The 20,032-nt window shown below is 52.5% G+C and overlaps 2 protein-coding genes across 2 annotated transcripts; both read right to left on the bottom strand.

Annotated features, from left to right (window-relative positions):
• Positions 1-95: 95 nt before the first annotated feature.
• On the bottom strand, positions 96-12,719 carry SMYD5 (SMYD family member 5). The gene is made up of 13 exons (XM_054066077.1): positions 12,631-12,719; positions 9,763-9,871; positions 8,303-8,442; positions 7,979-8,100; positions 7,092-7,161; positions 6,596-6,700; positions 6,109-6,171; positions 5,819-5,889; positions 4,628-4,734; positions 4,027-4,083; positions 3,063-3,157; positions 2,755-2,825; positions 96-1,619 (listed from the first exon to the last, which is right to left on the bottom strand). Exons 1-13 carry the CDS (start codon positions 12,682-12,684, stop codon positions 1,481-1,483), a joined length of 1,203 nt encoding a protein of 400 aa, XP_053922052.1. The 5' UTR covers positions 12,685-12,719; the 3' UTR covers positions 96-1,480.
• A 5,502-nt stretch (positions 12,720-18,221) lies between these two features.
• Positions 18,222-19,769, bottom strand: LOC128852144 (homeobox protein not2-like). The gene is made up of 2 exons (XM_054066127.1): positions 19,622-19,769; positions 18,222-18,380 (listed from the first exon to the last, which is right to left on the bottom strand). The coding sequence occupies exons 1-2, from the start codon at positions 19,751-19,753 to the stop codon at positions 18,222-18,224; spliced, it is 291 nt and encodes a 96-aa protein (XP_053922102.1). The 5' UTR covers positions 19,754-19,769.
• Positions 19,770-20,032: the final 263 nt, after the last annotated feature.

Here is a 20,032-nt window from a genome sequence, read left to right as displayed (position 1 = left end):
GTTCCAGCCCCAGGATTGCAGTCCTCATCTCTGCACTCAGCACCCTTCAATTTACCAGCATAAACAACACGGCCCCACGTCTCACCAGTCTGTTTATTAGGAACATGGAAGGGGACGTGGGCTAGCGACGGCTGGGGACGAGCAGCAGGGCTGGCGGTGATGGGAAGACCAGAGATGCCCATCTCCAGCATCACCCTTCCTCCCGCAATCCAGCTGCCACGGGCTCAGCTCCCCAAAATCCGAGGGGAGGACAATAACTGGGGCACATCCCAAACCTGTCTGTGCTTGGAGCAATCTCCTTCCAACCACGTGGGCTGGAGACAGGGGATACCATGCGCAGCAGTGTGCTTCATCGGTGGGATGGAGGACAGTGCTCAGCTGCTGGTGCCATCTCCACATGGGGACCCGTTAGTGAGCATTCTGCTCGGTGCAGGGAGTCACACAGCACCATGCTGCATCCCCGGCCACAGCGGCTCCTGCTCGGGCGCATCCTCCTCCCAAAGCCGCTGGATGAGCCGATGGCTCATTCTGCAGAACTCAAAAACATCTTTTGCGTTTTGGATGGCGACTTTGCTTACGGAACACATCACCTGTGTCAGCTCTGGGCTACCACAGCCGAGCAATTGCCACACAGAGCTTTGCATCCTTTAAGGATGGGGCTGAGGTGGGAGAAAAGCGCCTGTCAGGGTCGGCCCTGCTCTGGATTTGGGCATCTGAGCTATCCATGAGGTGTCCCTCCTACTTGGAGAATGGTTTTGCCCCTTGCTCACTGAAGCGTGGATGGAATGGAGTTTGTAGAAGGGCTCCGGCTCCACAGTGCATACATAGTGCGAATATAGACATGAAATACATCCTTTGTGAACAAACACGCTAACACAAACACACATTCCCCTCATGCCTGTGGGGTAGGAAAGGATAAGCTCCTCCGCACCCACGGCTGGCAGAGACCCGGTGGAGCAGCCTCGCAGGTGGCCACAAGGTGACCACTAGGATGTCCCCTACGCTGGCCCAGACACAGCAGAACAGTCTTGCAGGTGGCCACAAGGTGACCACTGTGATGTCCCTTACGCTGGCCCAGACACAGCAGAGCAGCCTTGTAGGTGGCTGGAAGGCAACCACCGTGCTGTCCCCTAGTCCATCCCAGGCACTGGCCAGATCCTGCTCTCCTCCAGCATCCACCTGCAAGCACCACAGCCCCTTTAGGGACTGGGATGTGGCAGGGGGCCACCAGCTCCCGGCCTGTCCTCCCAGGGAGCACGGGGACAGCCTCACACACACCCACACACACGGCGCACAAGGACAGGCGGGAGTAGGGCCTGCCTTCGGCTCCCCCACTGTCCCACTCCACCAGACCTCCGCAGCGTCCACCAGCACGCGGCCTCCCACCCGACCCCACAACACAACCCTGGTTTTTTATTAAAGCTGCTGCCTCTCAGAGGAAAGCCCCGTCCCTTCCCTTTCCTCTCGCCCAGGGCCAGGATCAAACATCAGTCATCTCATCCTCCAGCTCAGCATCATCTGTCTCCCCTTCACCCTCCTCTTCTTCATCTGATGTCACATCAGCATCGTCGGCTTGCGCTAGGCACTTGGGGCATGAGCAGGTAAACAAATAGTTCTCCCTGGAAGAAGAGATGGAGGAAAAAGAGTGATGGCATTGAGACAGGGACAATCCCAACACTGCTGCTGGGCAGGGGACGGGCCAGCCAGGAAGGGGCCAAACATCAAACCTCGAGGAGTTTGTGGCTTCAACCACGCTGGGGTCAGGTCAGGTGGAGAGGGGGATTTTTAAGCTGCAAGATGGGAGATTGAGATGAGATCTTAGGAAGAAATGTTTCCCTGTGAGGGTGGTGAGGCCCTGGCCCAGGTTGCCCAAGGAATTCATGGCTGCCCCATCCCTGGAGGTGTTCAAGGCCAGGCTGGATGGGGCTTGGAGCAGCCTGGTCCAGTGGGAGGTGTCCCTGCTCATTGCAGGGGGGTTGGAACCAGAGAGGCTTTAAGTTCCCTTCCAACCCAAACCATTCTATGATTCTATTTTGATCCTCCGATTTCTCAGCTTTGCAGGGGTGATGGGACACAGGGACGGTGATCTTCTGCTGTCCTTGAAGGGCAGAGAAAGATAAGGAAGGTAGGTGAGAACAGCAAGGGTTACAGAAAGAGGGGCCCAAATCCTCGGTCCCTATGGCTACAACCCCTGAGATGATACGAGGTCTGGAGCAGTTCTGCTAGGCCAGGCTGAGAGAGTTGGGGTTGTTCAGCCTGGAGAAGGCTGTGGGGAGACCTTAGAACAGCCTCCAGTACTGAAAGGGGCTCCAGGAAAGCTGGGGAGGGACATTTTCGAAGGGCCTGAAGTGACAGGATGAGGGGGAATGGCTTTAAATTGGAAGGAGGAAAATTTAGATGAGACATTAGGAAGAAATTCTTCATGATGAGAGTGTGTAGGCCCTGGCCCAGGTTGCTCAGAGAAGCGGTGGCTGCCCCATTCCTGGAGGTGTTCATGGCCAGGCTGGATGGGGCTTGGAGCAGCCTGATCCTGTGAGAGGTGTCCCTGCCCATACATTGCAGGGTGGTGGAACTGGGTGGGCTTTAAAGTCCCTTCCAATCCAAACCATTCTGTAATTCTATGAGAAAAGAGAGCAGGGAGCTCCAGCCTCACTCCAAGTTCTCCGTGCTCTGATGGCAGCATGGACGAAGCCAGGAAGGCTGTTGGTGCAAAGGGCTGTTGGGGCCCACCAGGTCCCTCCAAGCAGCTCCTACCTGAGTATCTTGTTGCGGCTGTGTCGGCTCCGCTCCCTCTGACAGCAGTCTAAGTAACTTATGCAGATCTCCTGCAAGCAAAAGAAACAAGCCAGGCTGAGAGCTGCTTCCCACCAACTCAAAGAACTGGAGCCTCCAAGACAGGCAGAAATGTAGGGTCTGGCAGGACCAGCATGGGACAATGGGAATTCTTCCACCAGAACAATGCAAGAGGCAGGAGGTATGGCTCTGGGGCACATAGAGGACACAAGGACCTTCTGCCAAGGTGCGATGTCATCCCAAGGTTCATCCAGGCGCTGCTGTCTCACCTCTCCTGCTTCGATGTCCTCCAGGGCCGTCAGATGCAGGAGGAAGTTGTTCTCTGGGAAGGATGTCTCAGCGTTGGGGATGCAGCTGTGGTTACCTACAGGGAAGATGGGACGCAGCTGCGAGGGCCTCACCAGAGGAAGGTGAAGGCAAAGGCAAGGTTGGAGACCCCATACAGCCCACCGGGCTCGTACTTGCCCTTTTGCGTGGCCCACATCTCCAACTGGGAGTGCCACAGCCTGCCTAAGGATAAGGAAGTACAACGCTGTGGCCACCCATCAATCTCAGGGACACCAGACGACACTCTCCACCCACGCTGCGGACTATAGGATCCAGCAGAGCAGGGCGTGGGGCCAGGGCTCTCCCTTAGACCCATAAAAGCCACCCAGAGAGAGCAAGCTGTCCTGGATCAAGCCCAGGGAAGCACAGCACCATCTCCTGCCTCCAGGTGCTGAAGGAACTATACACAGGGCTGTACTTCTGCCCCAATTTTGAGGTCTCCCAGCAGCGAGTCCCCAAGACCCTGACCTGTCCCCACTCTGCCATTAACACTTAGGAGTGAAGGATGACAGCTCCAGGAGCTGGGACATCCACTCTCTCATCCTCACGGCCCAGCCAAGAAAGGCTCCTCCCTTTCATGGTTTGTTCAGCTTCGTTTTGCCCAGAGAAGGATGGAGATGGGCTCTTTGCTGACTGCATAGGTGGCTCCTGGAGCCCACATCACGTCCAAGTCCATTCAAGCCAAGACTGACCACTTCAAAGTTACGGAAGATCCCAGAAGACCTCAAGAGAGCAGCCAGACCCCAGTGCAGCACCCACCCATTCCATCTCATCCCAACCCATCCCAATCTCATCCCACTCCATCATGTGAAGCCCTTTCTCCAGAAGCTTTTAGGAAGAGGAAAGCCACTCCAGACCAGGACATCCTCCTCCTCACTACTAGTTTTTCCCCTTTGTGTTACTTACAGCAGCTCTGGAGCACGTAGAGACCTGATCCCTCGCAGTTGAGGAACTCTCCTGACTCTGCAGCAGAGAGAGGTTGTTAAGAGCTTTACAGGGGCCGTCCCAGCTCTTCCACACGCGCAGCCTGGCACGAGGACAAACAGGCGTCCATTGGCACTGAACACACCCAGCCCGTGTTGAGCTGGAATAGGGTGTTGGAGGGTGGTTTCCAAAGTGCTCTTCCCTCCTTACTGGGAGGGGATGAAGGACAGGAACATTTGCATCCCAGTGCAAACGTATGCTCCCTGGCCTGCCCCCATACCCACACATATAAGTGATAAATAGATCTTTGAACGTTCAGCAAATGGGATTTTCCTACACAGGATCCCTCCAGATCAGACCTTCAGTCACCCCAACCTGCCCACAAACTTGGACTTCCCCCATCCACATAGTGAGCTAAAGAGAGCAGACATGGTTCACACACACCAGGGCAAGTGGACCTCCCAGGCCCCAGTGGGAATCTCTCCTGGTTCCTGAATGCTGGGAGGAAACTCCAGCATCAGAAACCACCAAGTCCTGCAAACAGTACTGCCTGATGCCACCCACAGCCACATCAGAGCCTCACCCTTCTCGATGTCCTTGTAGAGTTGGTCGATGAAGGCATCCAGCTCCTCCCGCTGTAGCATGGGGAGATCCAGCACGTCGCAAGCGTGAACCCACTGGCTCAGAGAGCTGCCAGGAAGCAGAGGGACACCGCTACAGCCCCACTGTCAGCACACGGTGGGACCTCACAGGGGGGATCTAAGGGTTAAACTCAGTGGCTCGGAGTGGCCAAGGTCTGACAGAGGGACATGAAAGGGCTGGACACAGACAGGATGAAGGAATGCTTGCCTCACCAACCCCTATCTGACATCAGAACCCAGACATTATCCAGGCCAGTGTGGTTTACAGACTGCACGTCCCCTCCCTGCCAGCGCTCTGCTGTCCTGCAAAGAGGACGCAGAATCATAGAGTGGGTTGAGTTGGAAGGGACCTTAAAGCCCATCCAGTTCCAACCCCCCTGCCATGGACAGGGACACCTGCCACTGGATCAGGCTGCTCTAAGCCCCATCCAACCTGGCCTTGAACACCTCCAGGGACGGGGCAGCCATAACTTCCCTGGGCAACCTGGGCCAGCATCTCACCACCATCACAGGAAAACATTTCTTCCTAAGATCTCATCTTAATCTGCCCTCTTTCAGCTTAAAACCATCCCCCCTCATCCTATTCCTGCACTCTCTGGTCAAGAGCCCCTCCACAGCTTTCCTGGAGGCCCTTCAGGTACTGGAAGGCTGCTACAAGGTCTCCCCAGAGCCTTCTCTTCTCCAGGCTGAACAATCCCAACTCTCTCAGCTTGTCCTCATAGCAGAGCTGCTCCAGCCCTTGCATTATCTTCCTCTGGACCCGTTCAAACAGTTCCATCTCCTTCTCATGTTGGGGATTCCAGAACTGGACACAGGACTCCACATGGGGTCTCACCAGAGAGGAGCAGAGGGGCAGAATCCCCTCCCTTGCCCTGCTGGCCACACTGCTTTGGATGCAGCCCAGGACACAGGTGGTTTCTGGGCTGTGAGTGCACGTTGTGGCTCCTGTTGAGCTCCTCCTCCCTCAGCACCTCACGTCCTTCTCCTCAGGGCTGCTCTCAATCATGTCATCCCCCAGCCTAGACTGAAACCATGGATTGTCCCCACCCAAGTGTAGGACCTTTCCCTTGGCCTGGTTGAACCTCACGAGGTGCACACAGCCCCACTTCTCCACATTGTCCAAGCTCCGTTACCTTGTTCCTATGCCTTGGCCATTGGTCCCAACGAGCGCAAAGAGGGATCGAAAGCCTTCTGGAGTGAACCACTGCAGAAGGGAGATGAGAAGGCAAGCTGAGCCCAGGCCAGCCTGCAGCAGCCCCCTCTCTGCAAGCACCTCAAATCCCACAGGGAGCTTTAGGAGAAGCAAGGAATGGGCAGAGTGCCTGGGGAAGCCCTGGCCTTCGGGGCAGACATGACCCACGGGAGGTGGCACTAACCGGAGGGTCCCGCCTCGCTCCTGGACTGGTGGGGTGGTTCAACTCACCCTGCTGAGATGTTCATCGTAAAGGGCTTCAGTGAAGAGCAACCGCAGCAGCTCCAGCTGGCCCTGGCAGGACATGACAATACCGCCAGGGTGAGGAGATTCCACTGGGAGTCAGAGCCAGGCTGACTGTCGAGCCCAGCATGGGCCAGAAGGTTCCGGAGTCAAGCTCCTCTTCCTTCCATGGACGCTGTTGCCCTCAGAGTGGTGAAAGCCACTAAATATCACCCTGCCCCACCCCACAGCAAAAGCATCTTCACCACAGGAGCATGTCCTACATGTACCACAAGCCCAAAGCCATTTGAGCAACCCATTTTCTCCCTGTCTGCTCAGCCAGCACCTAACGGGGGGCTCCATGCCTCCACTTTGAGCCTGAGATTTCCATGTCTCCCAACCTAGGTGTAACAGGGCCTCTGCTCCTGTGGGCTCACAGACGCAGGCAGGGAGAGATTTGGGGATTCAACACATCCAAGTGCTGCCACGCTCTTACCTTAAATTTGTCCCCCAGCAGCTTGTGCACAATCTCTTCTTCTTCGTTTGCTGTCTTATTGCAGAACTGGGAGAAGACCTTGATCCACCACTCCTTGTCTTTAGCCTGACAAAGGAATCAAGCAAAGGCATTGCACCAACACTGCTTTCCTTCCAGGCCAGGAAAGAGGGAAGAGAGGATGAACCCCACGGAGCTCAGAGGCATCCAGCCCGTTATCAAGAACCACCAGAAGCATGGTGGCAGTTTATTGTCAGAATAAACACTAAGGAAGGACAAAGGAAAGGTTCCATTCTGACTGTTTTGGTAAGGAAACAAAGACCTGCTTGGTTCAGGACAACGGAACCTCCTTCGGTGCCTGTTGTCTCCATGACTGGGGACCACTAGATGTTGTCAAGCAGGACCCCAACAGTCACTAGACTAGAGATCAGTCCTTGGGAATAACAGCTACAATGGGATGAGGAAACCACACACTGGCAGTTGTGGCTCCAAACTGTACCTGTTTGATGGTGGCAACCATCCGGGCCATCAACATGATGCTGGAAGTCTCTGGTGGATAATGCATGTTTCTGGGGGATAAGAATGAAGGACAATGAGCAAATCAGTGCTGGTATGGAAATAAAAAGCTGATTGGAAGCAGAGGCAGCTGCCAACGATGTGGTCAGGCCTGTGCTCATCTGTCACACTAAAGCAGCCACTGGTGTTGCAGCATCACTGCACAGGGATCCAAAGCCTGCACCCACCTGCCTGCTCCAACCATACAAATAATCTCCTACCACCCTCTTAAATAAGAGTCTGTGTCCCATAGGAAGCTCAGGACTGCAGCAAGAGCTGTGATTCATGACAAGTTTTGGGTCAGGAATGTTGTTTCTCCCCTCTGTGCCCATTCTGTCATCTGCAAGCAGGGAGAGCAATTTATGATCCCGCAGGAGGATCTCCCAGAGGCTGGAAGTCTGCAGGAGCACTTGTAAATTGCAGGAGTGAGGGATGTGCAGCTCAGTGCTTTGTGGCTCTTTACTGGGATTCCCTGGAGGTATTCAAGTCCAAGTCGGGTGGGGCTTGGAGCAGCCTGATGCCGTGGGAGGTGTCCCTGCCCATTGCAGGAGGGTTGGAACTGAATGAGCTTTAAGGTCCCTTCCAACCCAAACCATTCTATGATTCACTGAAAACAAGAACTACTCAGCCATGTGTCCAAATCCTCGTGCTACCAACACAAATCCACCAGCTGCCCACCCAGCTGGAAGAGCTGCACAGTCTCCCATGGCCACCACCACCCTCCAGCCACTCCATGCAAGGATGCAAAGCAAGGATGGTTCCAGGCAGCGTCCTCAGCCCAGGAGAGCCACCTCCTCTGCCCGTGGAGCTACAGACAGGCGAGTTCCCTACCTCCATGCCTCCTGCAGCTTGTTGAGAGGATGTGTGGGATCATCACGGGATGGGCCAAGGCAGAGGACCTGGTGGTACTGCTCCAAAGCAGCCTGCCTGCATTCAGCACTGCAGTAGGTCACCTAGAGTGAGGGACACAGAGCCCAGCATGGGCTACGGCAGCAGGAAAAGGGGGTCTTAAGCCCAGCTGTGCCCCCTCCCTGACCACCCGAGCTCCTGCTCTGCTGAAGGGAAAGGCAGACACCCATCTCAGGGCAGCTCAAGAGCCTGGACTGATCCTGTGAAGGAGCTGGTGCTACCAACAAGACCACGGTTGCCCCATACCTGGCAGCGGGGGCACTGCTGGTGCAGGTCCTTCCGGATGCTGCACTGCTCCGGGTGAGGCAGCACCAGTGAGCTCTTCCCCAGCAGGCGCTGGGCATTTTCCTCTGCTGTCTCCAAAGCTCGTAGGCAGTGATCACAGGCTGTGGGGAGAAATGGCACCAAGACAGACGCCACAGTGAGTAAAGGAAAGGGGTCAGGGCCAGCTGGCAAGACAGCGTGACCAGTACCAACACCATCTCCAAGCTGGAGGCACCAGGCTCCAGAAGACCATTTCTGCTGTAGTTTAACCCCCTAACCCTCATCTGCTGCGCTGTAATGCTGGGATGTGTTTAAGCGCTGTGCGATGGCAAGGATCCCCATGTTGCATGGAGCTCAGTAGACAGCACGGTATATATAGGACAAAAAAGTTGAAAATCCTGCTCTTACAACCCTTGCTTCTTGTTCTGATGCCTCCAGAGAGTGCTGGCACCTTTGCAGGCTGTACCATGCCATGGTGAGACTGGGATAGGACTCAACACTACTAAAAAGAGGGGGTTCCCACATAGAGGGTGCCTGATGGAGGGACTTGGTGCTGACGGAAGTCCCCAGCCCTCAAACAACCCAATGATCTAAACAAACTGTTGACAAGTTGAGTGCAGAGGCAGAAACACAGCAAGGCCACCTTCCTGGTGGCACCAAGAGGAACCCAAAGCCTCTCCCTGAAATCTGGCAGCTGCTCTGGGAGCCAGGACTGGTGAGGGAGATGGGGCTAGGGATGGAGATGGGGCTGGGGATGAGATGGGTGATGGACCTGAGGCTGGTGAGGGAGATGGGGCTGCTGTTTCAGCCAGGGGCTAGTAACGGAGCCTGGGCTGGGAATGGTGATGGGGCTGGAGATCAGAGAATCACTTGGCTGGAAAAGACCTTTGAGATCATCAAGTCCACCCATGCCCACCCACTACTAAACCACATCCCTGAGCATCTCATCTACCCAGCTTTTAAACACCTCCAGGGATGGGGACTCCACCACCTCCCTGGGCAGCCTCTGCCAGGGCCTCAGAACCCTTTTGGGGAAATCTTTCCTGATGTCCAATCCGAACCTGCCCTGGCGCAACTTGAGGCCATTCCCTCTTGTCCCATTGCCTCTCACTTGGGAGAAGAGACCAACACCCACCTCACTACAACCTCCTTTCAGGCAATTGTAGACAGTGAGAAGGTCTCCCCTCAGCCTCCTTTTCTCCAGGCTAAACAACCCCAGGTCCCTCAGCTGCCTCTCATAGCCCTTGTTCTTCAGCCTCTTCCCCAGCTCCGTTCCCTTCTCTGGACGACCTCCAGCCCCTCAATGTCCTTCTTGGAGTGAGGGGCCCAAAACTGAACGCAGGATTCGAGATGCAGCTTCACCAATACTGAGTGCAGGGGGATGATCCCTTCCCTACTGGGGTTGGTGCCAGAGCCAGGGCAGGTGACAGAGCCATGCTTACCTCTGTAGTTGTACAGGGCATTCCATAGGAACTGGGATGCCACCACTGGCCTCTCCACAAAGACGGTCTCCCCTTTGCGGATGTTCCTGGTAGCGAACAAGCCCTTTCCCTGCCGATGGAGAAGGACAGCAAAAATGCCAGCAAATAAACTCTCTGATACTTGTTTTGGAGTTTTAGAGAGCAAGCATCCTTTCTCAGGCCTAGGCAACATGAGGGAGCAATCTCTGTTGATCATGTGCAGTGAGACAAGAGCTCAGGACAGAATGTATTCCCCACTAAAATGCACATGTATAAATTTTCCCAGAAATCTTAAGCATATCCTACTACTTTCCAAGGACTAATTTTAATGTTATTATGAGCTTCACAGCAATCAAATCTCTTGCTCATTTGGAGCGGGCTCCAGTTCTGTCTGACCTTGCATTTGAGATAGCAAAAGGATTGCAAACAGAGGTGATTACAGAAGACGACTCATCCTTCAGCACATATCACACTAAACACACAATGTCATCATTTCCAAAAGAAGAAAGAGTGTAACAGTGTCCCAGGAGGGACTTTTCCCAAGGGCCTGGAATGACAGGATGAGGGGGAATGGCTTTAAATTGGAAGGGGGAAGACTTAGATTAGACATTAGAAAGAAATTCTCCACAATGAGGGTGGTGAGGCCCTGGCCCAGGTTGCTCAGAGAAGTGGTGGCTGCCCCATCCCTGGAGGTGTTCAAGGCCAGGTTTGATGGGGCTTAGAGCAGCCTGATCCAGTGGTAGGTGTCCCTGTCCACAGCAGAGGCTTGGAACTGGATGGGCTTTGAGGTCTCTTCCAACCCAAACCATTCTATGATTCTATAATTTCTTCTCACGGCTTTTCTTTCTTGACATGCCAATAAGCACCGCTTTTACCTCACACTTGTGTGTTTGCTGGTCAACCTCTGCACTTGCCCCAGGCTTGAAAACGTGCTATAACAACACCCATATTTTCATCTACCCCAAGCAAAGCCACAAGCTGCGAACCTCTCTGTTTTTCTTTGGTGGCGGCTTTTTTGTGGGAGAGGCTTCAGCACTTACCCAGCTTTGAATGACCTTATGATCTGTAAAGGTCCCTTACAAACCAAACCATTCTATGATTCTATGATTCTACGATAAACAGCGTGCTATTAAAAAAAATCTAACAAGCTATTAAAAAACATTTATTAAAAAATATGCTCAAAAAACCTCCATGCTTTAGTAGTAGAATTATAGCATAGTTTCGGTTGGAAGGGAACTTAAAACCTATACAGTTCTAACCCCCCTGCCATGGGCAGGGACACCTCCCACTGGATCAGGCTGCTCAAAGCCTCATCCAACCTGGCCTTGAATACTCCAGGGATGGGGCAGCCACGACTTCCTTGGGCAACCTGTGCCAGTGCCTCACCACTCTCATAGTGAAGAAATTCCTCCTTATGTCTAGCCTAAATCTCCCCCTCTCCAGTTTATACCTGTTGCCCCTCATCCTACTGCTACAAGCCTTTGTGAACAGTCCCTCTCCAGCTTTCTTGTAGCCCCTTCAGGTACTGGAAGGTCGCTATAAGGTCTCCCAAAACCTTCTTTTCTCCAGGCTGAACAAGCCCAACTCTCTCAGCCTGTCCTCGTATGGGAGGCACTCCAGCCCTCGCATCATCTCCGTGGCCTCCTCTGGACCCATTCCGACAGCTGCATCTCCTTCTTATGTTGGGGATTCCAGAACTGCACACAATACTCCAGACGAGGTCTCAGAAGAGAGGAGCAGAGAGGCAGAATCCCCTCCCTCCCTGCTGGCCACGCAGCTTTGGATGCAGCCCAGGACACGGTTGGTTTCTGGGCTGTGAGCGCACATCCTTGGCTCGTGTTGAGCTTCTCCTCCCCAGCACCCCAAGTTCTTCTCCTCAGAGCTGCTCTCAATCACATCATCCCCATCCTGTACTGAAATCGGGGATTGCCCCAACCCAGCTGTAGGACTTTGCCCTTGGCTTTGTTGAACCTCATGAGGTTCTCCAAGCCCCACTTCTCCAGCCTGTCCAGGTCCCCTCTGGATGACATCCCATCCTTCTGGTGTGACAACTGCCGCACTCAGCTTGGTGTCATCATGCTTTAAAAACACCACGCTTTGAAAACCACATACTTTTAAAAACACAGGCTTTGAAATAAAGCTTAAAAACACCACGCGTTAAAAGAAATACCATCCTTTAAAAATAATATCATGCTTCAAAATAATGCCTTAAAAAAATGCCTTAAGAAAACATACATTAAAAAAACCCAACTTGCTTTAAAATAAAGTGCTTTTAAAAAAGGTACTTTAAAAAACGTGCTTTTAAAAAACTGGTTTAAAAAAAAGGCTTTGAAAACAACATGGATTAAAAAATATGGTTTAAAAAACGTGCCTTGTAAACGTGATTTTAAGAAAAATGATTTAAAAAACGTGACTTAATAAAAGTGCTTTAAAAAAAGTGCTTTAAAACGTGCTTTTAAAGAAAAAAGATTTAAAAAATGCTTAAAAACATCCTCTAAAAAAATGCTGCAAAAGAAAATCCTCTAAAAAAAAAATAAATGCTTTAAACAAACGTGCTGTAAACCCCATGGTGTCAGAGACCATCCCAACTTTCAAACCTCACCGTCTCTTGGATGAAAACTGAGCTCTATTTATGAAAACCAAACTCTATTTTAAGTTTAAAGCCAAATATTCCGCTTTTGGCGGCGCCGCCGCTTTCGGCCCCGAGCGGGGACGCTCCCAACCCCGATCGCAGCCGGGGCTGAGCTTAAACACCCCTCACACATCCCCACACACACACATACAGCCTCAGGGGAGGCTGCTGGGCTAAAATGTCGTGTTTTCCACCCAAATCTGGGCCTGCGGGCTCACCTTGGCGCTGCTGATGAACCGCGCCTCAGCCGCAGCCCCGGCCGCCGCGGCCATCTTCGGGCACAGCCGCCTCCTCCTCTTCCTCCTCCTCTTCCTCTTCCTCCATCCCCTCCTCCTCTTCTTCCTCCATCCCCTCCTTCTCCTCATCCTCCTTTCTTTTCCTCCTGCCCTCTCACGGCCCCCTCTCAGCCTCAGGGGGGGAAGGAGATGGACCCCATTTTATCCCCCCCCCCCCCAATCCATCACCATGCAACCAAAAAAGCACCAAAAAGCACCAAAAAGCACCAAAAATCGGGGCTGGTAGCTCTCACAGTGACCAAAAAACCCCACAAAGGACTTTTGCTGCTTGGCCTTTATTAATTTTACCTGAGAATAAGCTTAAGGGAAGGAGATGAGCATCATTTTAGCCCCCCCACCCCCTCCAAGTCCAACACCATGCAACCAAAAAAGCACCAAAAAGCACCAAGAAGCAGCAAAAAGCACCAAAAAGCACCAAAAACGGGGCTGGTCCCTCTCACAGTGACCAAAAAAACACCACAAAGGACTTTTGCTGCTTCTCCCTTATCAATTTTACCTGAGAATAAGCTTAAGGGAAGGAGATGAGCATCATTTTAGCCCCCCCACCCATGCAACCAAAAAAAGCACCAAAAAGCACCAAAAACAGGGCTGGTCCCTCTCACAGTGACCAAAAACCCCCACAAAGGACTTTTGCTGCTTCTCCCTTATCAATTTCGACTGGGAATAAGCTTCAGGAATGGAAACAGACACCATATTACGCATACACACACACACAGAGTCCAAATCCAACACCAGGCATCCAAAAAGCACCCAAAACAGAGCTGGGAGGTCCCATAGTGACCCAAAAACCACAGAGGACTTTTGCTGCTTCTCTCCTATTATTTTTTAGCTGGGAATAACCTTCAGGGAAGGAGCTGGGCATCGTTTTAACCCCCTCCCCAGCCCAAGTCTAACACCAGGCAAACAAAAAAGCTCCAAAAAGCACTTAAACCAGGGCTGGTTGCTCCCACAGCCACCCCCCAAAAATCACACAGGACTTTTGCTGCTTCTCCCCTATCAATTATTCTTTAACTGGGAATAACTTTCAGGGAAAGAGATGGACACCATGTTGGCCACCCCACCCCCTTGCAGCCCAACACCGGGTACCAAAACCCCTATTACACTATCCCTTTTTGTCCGGGAATAGCCTCACAGGCTAAGGAGAATCATGGAATGGTTTGGAAAAGACTTCAAAGCTCATCCAGTTCCAACCCCCTGCCATGGGCAGGGACACCTCCCACTGGATCAGGCTGTTCAAAGCCCCATCCAACCTGGCCTTGAACACCTCCAGGGATGGGACAGCCACCACTTCTCTGGTCAACCTGGGCCAGGGCCTCACCACCCTCAGCATGAAGAATTTCTTCCTAACGTTCATTCTAAATCTTCCCCCTCATCCTATCATTGCATGTCCTTGTAAAAAGTCCCTCCCCAGCTTCCCTGGAGCCCTTTTCAGTACTGGAATCTGCTCTAAGGTCTCCTCAGAGCCTTCTCTTCTCCAGGCTGAACAACCCCAACTCTCTCAGCCTGTCCTCCTACAGGAGGGGCTTCAGCCCTCCTATCATCTCCGTGATCTCCTCTAGACCCATTCCAACAATTCCATCTCCTTCTTATGTTGGGGATTATGTTATGCATCATCGAATCACTAGGTTGGAAAAGACCTTTGAGATTGAGTCCAACTGTACCTGTCCACTACTAAACCACACCCCTGAGCACCTAATCTACCTGACTTTTATATCCAGGGATGGGAACTCCACTGCCTCCCTGGGCAGCCTCTGCCAGGGCCTGAGAACTGTTTTGGTCAAGAAACTTTTCCTGATGTCCAAACTGAACCTGCCCTGCTGCAACTTGAGGCCATTCCCTCTCATCCTATCACCTGTCACTTGGGAGAAGAGACCAACACCCACCTCACTACAACCTCCTTTCAGGCAGTTGTAGGCAGTGAGAAGGTCTCCCCTCATCCTCCTTTTCTCCAGGTTAAACAGCTCCAGCTGCTTCTGCTATTCCTCCCCTTCCCCAGCTCCGTTCCCCTTCTCTGGACACGCTCCAGGAGACATTGTCAGCTGCCCCTGAGGGCCCCAAACTAGCCCAGTTTTCCATAAAAACTCTTCAAAAGATGCTAATGTTGCTCCTGCACTCTCGCTGCCTCCCGACAGGCTCTCTGTGAACACCCAAACCTCACAAAACCACGTGTTTGGATTCACACCAGCACCCATTCAGATTCAGTCCCTCTCTTCATCAACCAAGCTGCCACAGTAGGTTTCTAAATATGGGACAATTTCATATTTGGGTCGGTTTTGGGTGTTTTGGAGTCACTAGATGTCAGTGTCGGCTCATGGTGGGGATGCTGCACTGTGTCGAGGGCTGGATTCTACCACCTCCATGCCCAGGAGGAGCAATGTTGCAGAGCAGGACATCTCCCTGTCCACCCAGACAGTGATGAGGGACAGATAAACTGAATGGGACACCTTCCCATCTGCATTTTGGGGTCTGGCCCTGGTGAAGTCAGCAGCGGGCTGTGAGGGACACTGCTCTGCTATGCAATGCCTATCCCTGGGGTCTACAAGGACCTAGACACTGGTTGAGGAATGCTGCCTATGATGGAGTGACCACATTAGTGGACAAAGGAGGAGCTATGGATGTCATCTGTCTGGACTTCTATAAGGCCTTTAACACAGTCCCCCACAACATCCTTCTCTCTAAGCTGGACAGGTATGAATTTGCTGAGTGGACTATTCAGTGGATCAGGAATTGGTTGGATGGTTGCATCCAGAGGGCAGTGGCTTGATATCCAGACAGAGATTAGAATCATCGTATGGTTTGGGTTGGAAGGGATCTCAAAGCCCATCCAGTTCCAACCTCCCTGCCATGGGCAGGAACACCACTGGACGAGGCTGCTCCAAGCTCCATCCAACCTGGCCTTGAACATCTCCAGGGATGGGACAGCCATGACTTCTCTGGGCAGCCTGGGCCAGTGCCTCCCTACCCTCACTGTGAGGAATTTCTTCCTCATGCCTATTCTAAATCTTCCCTCTTCCAATTTAAAGCCATTCCCCCTCCTCCTATGACTCCAGGCCCTTGGAAAAAGCCCCTCCCCAGCTTTCCTGAAGCCCCTTTATGTATTGGAAGCTGCTCCAAAGTCTCCCCACAGCCTTCTCTTCTCCAGGCTCAACAATTCCAGCTCTCTCAGCTTGTCCTCACAGCAGAGGTGCTCTAGCCCTCGGATCATCTCCATGGCCTCCTGTGGACCCTTTCCAACAGTTCCATCTCCTTCTCATGCTGGGGATTCCAGAACTGGACACAGGACTCCAGGTGAGGTCCTACAAGAGCAGAGGGGCAGAATCCCTTCCCTCACCCTGCTGGCCACGCTGCTTTGGATACAGCCCAGGACATGGTTGGTTTCTGGGCTGCAAGCACACATTGCTGGCTCATGTTGAGCTTCTTATCCCCCAGCACCCCAAGTCCTTCTCCCTTTTAAAGAGAAATCCCCTTTTGGCGACTTGTGTGGGAAAACAGATGTTATTTTTTGACAAGCAGAGTCTTATCAGGTGGAGGAAATGCTGCATTTCTTCTTTCTTTTACTCAAATTCCTCAGAAACACAGAGAACACTGTACACAGCGAAAACGATGGGTAACCCCTGCCTGACAAGAAGCCACCGAGGCATCACTGTCTGCCCAGAAACCCAGAAGCCACCCAACCCCTGCCTCCCCCCAATCAATCCCATCTCTTTTTAAAATAACTAGATTTTTATTTGGAAGCAAAGCAAATAAATAAATGACAAAGGGAAAAAAAAAAAACCGAAGAAGTTCTTTCTATAAATAACAATATAACAGTAAAATGGGTCAGAAAGAGAGGCAATAAGTAATCCTGAGCTGACAGAAGGTGGTGCCTGGTACCCCAGGCAGACCTTGAAGGTGACAGCCTGAGCGCTGACCCCTGGGAGCACAGAGCTGCCAGCAGGCAGGTGGGGAGGGTTAAACTTTTAATCCTGACCCCGCAAAGCACCCCCACCCAACAGAAATACAACTGCTGACTACAGATGTTCTTGCAGACCACTCCAGGTGTGGTTTCCCATCACGCCTGGGTGTATAATGAGGAGAGAACAGAGCAACTGCAGGCTGGGCTAGAATTGGCACATCTGGACAAGGGGCAGAAGGGGCCTCTGGAGCACAAGAAGTGGTGGGAAACCCACCTTTTCATGGTAGCCCTGATCCCTGCAGCTCAGCCAGCCAGAGTGGTCCATTCTCTCCTGTCCTCAGCACTGGTGAGGCCACACCTTGAATGCTAGGTTCAATTTTGCACTCCTCACTCCAAGAAGGACATTGAGGGGCTGGAACGCATCCAGAGAAGGAAAATAGAGCTGGGGAAGGGGCTGGAGAGCAAGGGTCATGAGGAGTGGCTGAGGGACCTGGGGTTGTTTATCCTGGAGAAAAGGAAGATGAGGGGAGACCTTCTCACTGTCTACAACTGCCTGAAAGGAGGTTGTAGTGAGGTGGGTGTTGGTCTCTTCTCCCGAGTGACAGGAGATAGGATGAGAGGAAATGGCCTCAAGCTGCAGCAGGGCAGGTTGAGATCAGACACCAGGAAAAATTTCTTCACTGAAAAGGTTCTCCAGCACTGGCAGAGGCTGCCCAGGGAGGTGGTGGCGTCCCTATTGCTGGAGATGTTTAACAGACAGGTAGATGAGGTGCTCGGGGATCTGGTTTAGTAGTGGACAGGTACAGTTGGACTCGATAATCTCAAAGGTCTTTTCCAACCTAGTGATTCTATGGTTCCCAGCTGCAGCAGCACACACACACCTCAGCAAAGCCAGAAGGCAGAGACACCCACCAGGTTCTGCCCTCTGAGTTTGGAAAGTCAAAAAGAAGGCACAAAAATAGCAAGGCACAGGACAAGAGGCACTTGTGTTCCAGGGGCAGGATCAGACCCTGTTCATCCTATTGCAAGAGGACTGAGATGGTCTGCAGCTGGGAGCAAAGGGCTTTCTGATCTTCTTTTCTTTCTGTTATTGTGATCTACACATCAAACAAGGAAGTCACATGGAACAAGGGAGTCGAGCTGACCAGGAAAACCAATCTCAGTTGATTTTCCTCTCAGCACAGGTCTCCTTCCTAGGAGTGACCTCTCCCTCCTATGCAAGTGAGTTCAAACACCCTTATGTTCCCAGCGAGACACCATCTGATTGTCACCCCAGCCTCTCTGCTGGGAACTGCTTGTGTGTCCTCATGCTTCAAGAGCAAAGAGGAAATCACATGCCTTATCACAGCTATGGCCATCAAGGACATCCAGCATCGAGGACAAGCAGCCTGGTGATGAAGCCCCAGGAATTATGGCACACGGCTACCAAAGAGCAGCCAAACAATATCTGGGGATTCCTCCCAGCCAGCTGCAGTTTGTCCTGTAGCTCCAACTCTCAGATTGAGAGCGTGATGTCTCACTTGGACCAAAGAAGCACAGACATGCCTGCATCCTCAGCATCTCCATGGAGCAGCCATGGCTGAACAAACAACAGTGGTGGCTGAATCTCATGAGCCATTCAAAGCTCAACGTCCACGGTGTCCTCCTCGTGATCCTTGATGTCTGTTGAGTCCGCAGTGGCAGGCTGTATCACCCCAAACTGCGACAACTTTGCTGCCTTCTGCTCCATGCTCTGCTTCCTCCACTTTATCCTCCGGTTCTGGAACCAGACTTTCACCTAGCAGGAAAAACAGCACAATAGCTTAGGACGAGGTCTCCAAGAGCCCCTTTCTGATGGTGGTCATTGCCACATGCTTCCAGGGCAGATGTCCCCCAAAAGGAATGTCCCTTCTCTGCTTGGGGCACAGTGAGCAGGAGAAGGTGACACTATGGAGGGCAGAATGGTGCTGGGAGAAAAGATGATGAAGAGCAGGATGCAGCTACACAGGACATTCAGGCTCAGGTGGTGAAGGAAGCACCTCCAATAGTTCCCATGAGACACTGAACCCATCCCTGGGACCATGGCTGCCAGAGACCATGGAGAGACGCCAACATACCCCCAGCTCCTTCCCCCCTGATCCCCCCCAAACTTATTTTGCTCTCCATTTTCCCTAGCTGAATTTGGATCCCACCAAGGAAGACCACAGGGCTCCTCCTTTGCACCATAAATCAGCAGCTTGCAGTGGGAGGGGCAGAAACATACTGGGAAAAACAGAAAAAAATATAGACCCCATGTCATAAAGGGACTCATAAGCATAAACGATCTCCAGAGGATCATAGCGGCCTTGATATATCAGTCCAACCTAGCTTGAACTCAAAAGCAAGGAGGTTTGTGCTCCTAAATGCTTTTTGTTCCACTTTATGGGTTAAGAAAAAGTTGTTCATATTCATAAAACATCTAATCCTATCCAGGATCCCTAATTGCATCCCTCCAGGCCTGTGGCTTCAGTGTTGTCTTGCAGCAAGGCGTCCCACAACTCATGTCCTCCTCCAGCTGCACTTCACAGCAGGGGAACCACGACAGACCAAACCCAAACCAAGAATTGATGCCACCGTCCCCAGCCCTCCCATTTTATAGAATCATAGAATAATTAGGGTTGGAAGGGACCTCAAAGCCCATCCAGTCCCAACCCCCTGCCACGGGCAGGGACACCTCCCACTGGATCAGGCTGCTCCAAGCCCCATCCAGCCTGGCCTTGAACACCTCCAGGGATGGGGCAGCCACGACTTTCTTGAGCAACCTGGGCCAGGGCCTCCCCACTCTCCTATCCCTGCATTCCCCCATCAAGAGACCCTCCCCAGCTTTCCTGGAGCCCCCTTTAATTACTTGAAGCTGCTCTAAGTCCCCCTGGAGCCTCCCCTTCTCCACGCTAAACAACCCCAACTCTCTCAGCCTGTCCTCGTGTGGGAGGTGCTCCAGCCCTTGGATCATCTTCATGGCCCTCCTCTGGACTCTCTCCAACAGATCCATGTCCTTACCTGAGTCTCTGTGAGATGCAGAGTTGCAGCCAGGTCTACTCGCTCCGTGCCCACCATGTACTGCTGCTTGAGGAACTCCTGCTCCAGTCGCTCCAGCTGCTCTGGTTTGAAGACCGTGCGCACCCTCTTCATCTTGCAGGGTCCCCCAGATCTCCAAGTCACGGCAGGGCCCAGCGAGTTGGCCCCTACACAGTGAGACAAGTCCAAACCTGCAAGCAAGAAGCAGCAATTGATGGGGTCTGCATGTTTGAGGGCCTTCCTCAACACCTGTTGATGTACCAAACCCAACTGAACTCCAAATGCAGTAAAAGGTCTGGGAGAAAGTAGCACCAAAATGAAAAGCAGCAATGTCCCTATCCTGTCCCTGCCTGAATCATCTCTTCTAGTCTCCCTTTCCCACAAAAAGTTAGA

Source organism: Cuculus canorus, chromosome 4 (genome assembly GCF_017976375.1).
Source record: "Cuculus canorus isolate bCucCan1 chromosome 4, bCucCan1.pri, whole genome shotgun sequence".
NCBI classification, from domain to species: Eukaryota; Metazoa; Chordata; class Aves; order Cuculiformes; family Cuculidae; genus Cuculus; species Cuculus canorus.
The sequence above is the reverse complement of the archived record's forward strand: the minus strand, read 5'-3'. Positions and strand labels throughout refer to the sequence as shown.

What these genes read in the sequence shown, in the direction of transcription:
- SMYD5 (XM_054066077.1), bottom strand. Translation starts at nt 12,684, where the DNA reads ATGGCCGCGGCGGCCGGGGCTGCGGCTGAGGCGCGGTTCATCAGCAGC. An exon ending in GGTTCATCAGCAGCGCCAAG is followed by an intron (nt 9,872 to 12,630) that starts GTGAGCCCGCAG and finishes CTCCATCGGCAG; the next exon opens with GGAAAGGGCTTGTTCGCTAC. An exon ending in TGCTGGGGGACAAATTTAAG is followed by an intron (nt 6,172 to 6,595) that starts GTAAGAGCGTGG and finishes ATGTCCTGCCAG; the next exon opens with GGCCAGCTGGAGCTGCTGCG.
- LOC128852144 (XM_054066127.1), bottom strand. Translation starts at nt 19,753, where the DNA reads ATGAAGAGGGTGCGCACGGTCTTCAAACCAGAGCAGCTGGAGCGACTG. An exon ending in TGCATCTCACAGAGACTCAG is followed by an intron (nt 18,381 to 19,621) that starts GTAAGGACATGG and finishes TTTTCCTGCTAG; the next exon opens with GTGAAAGTCTGGTTCCAGAA.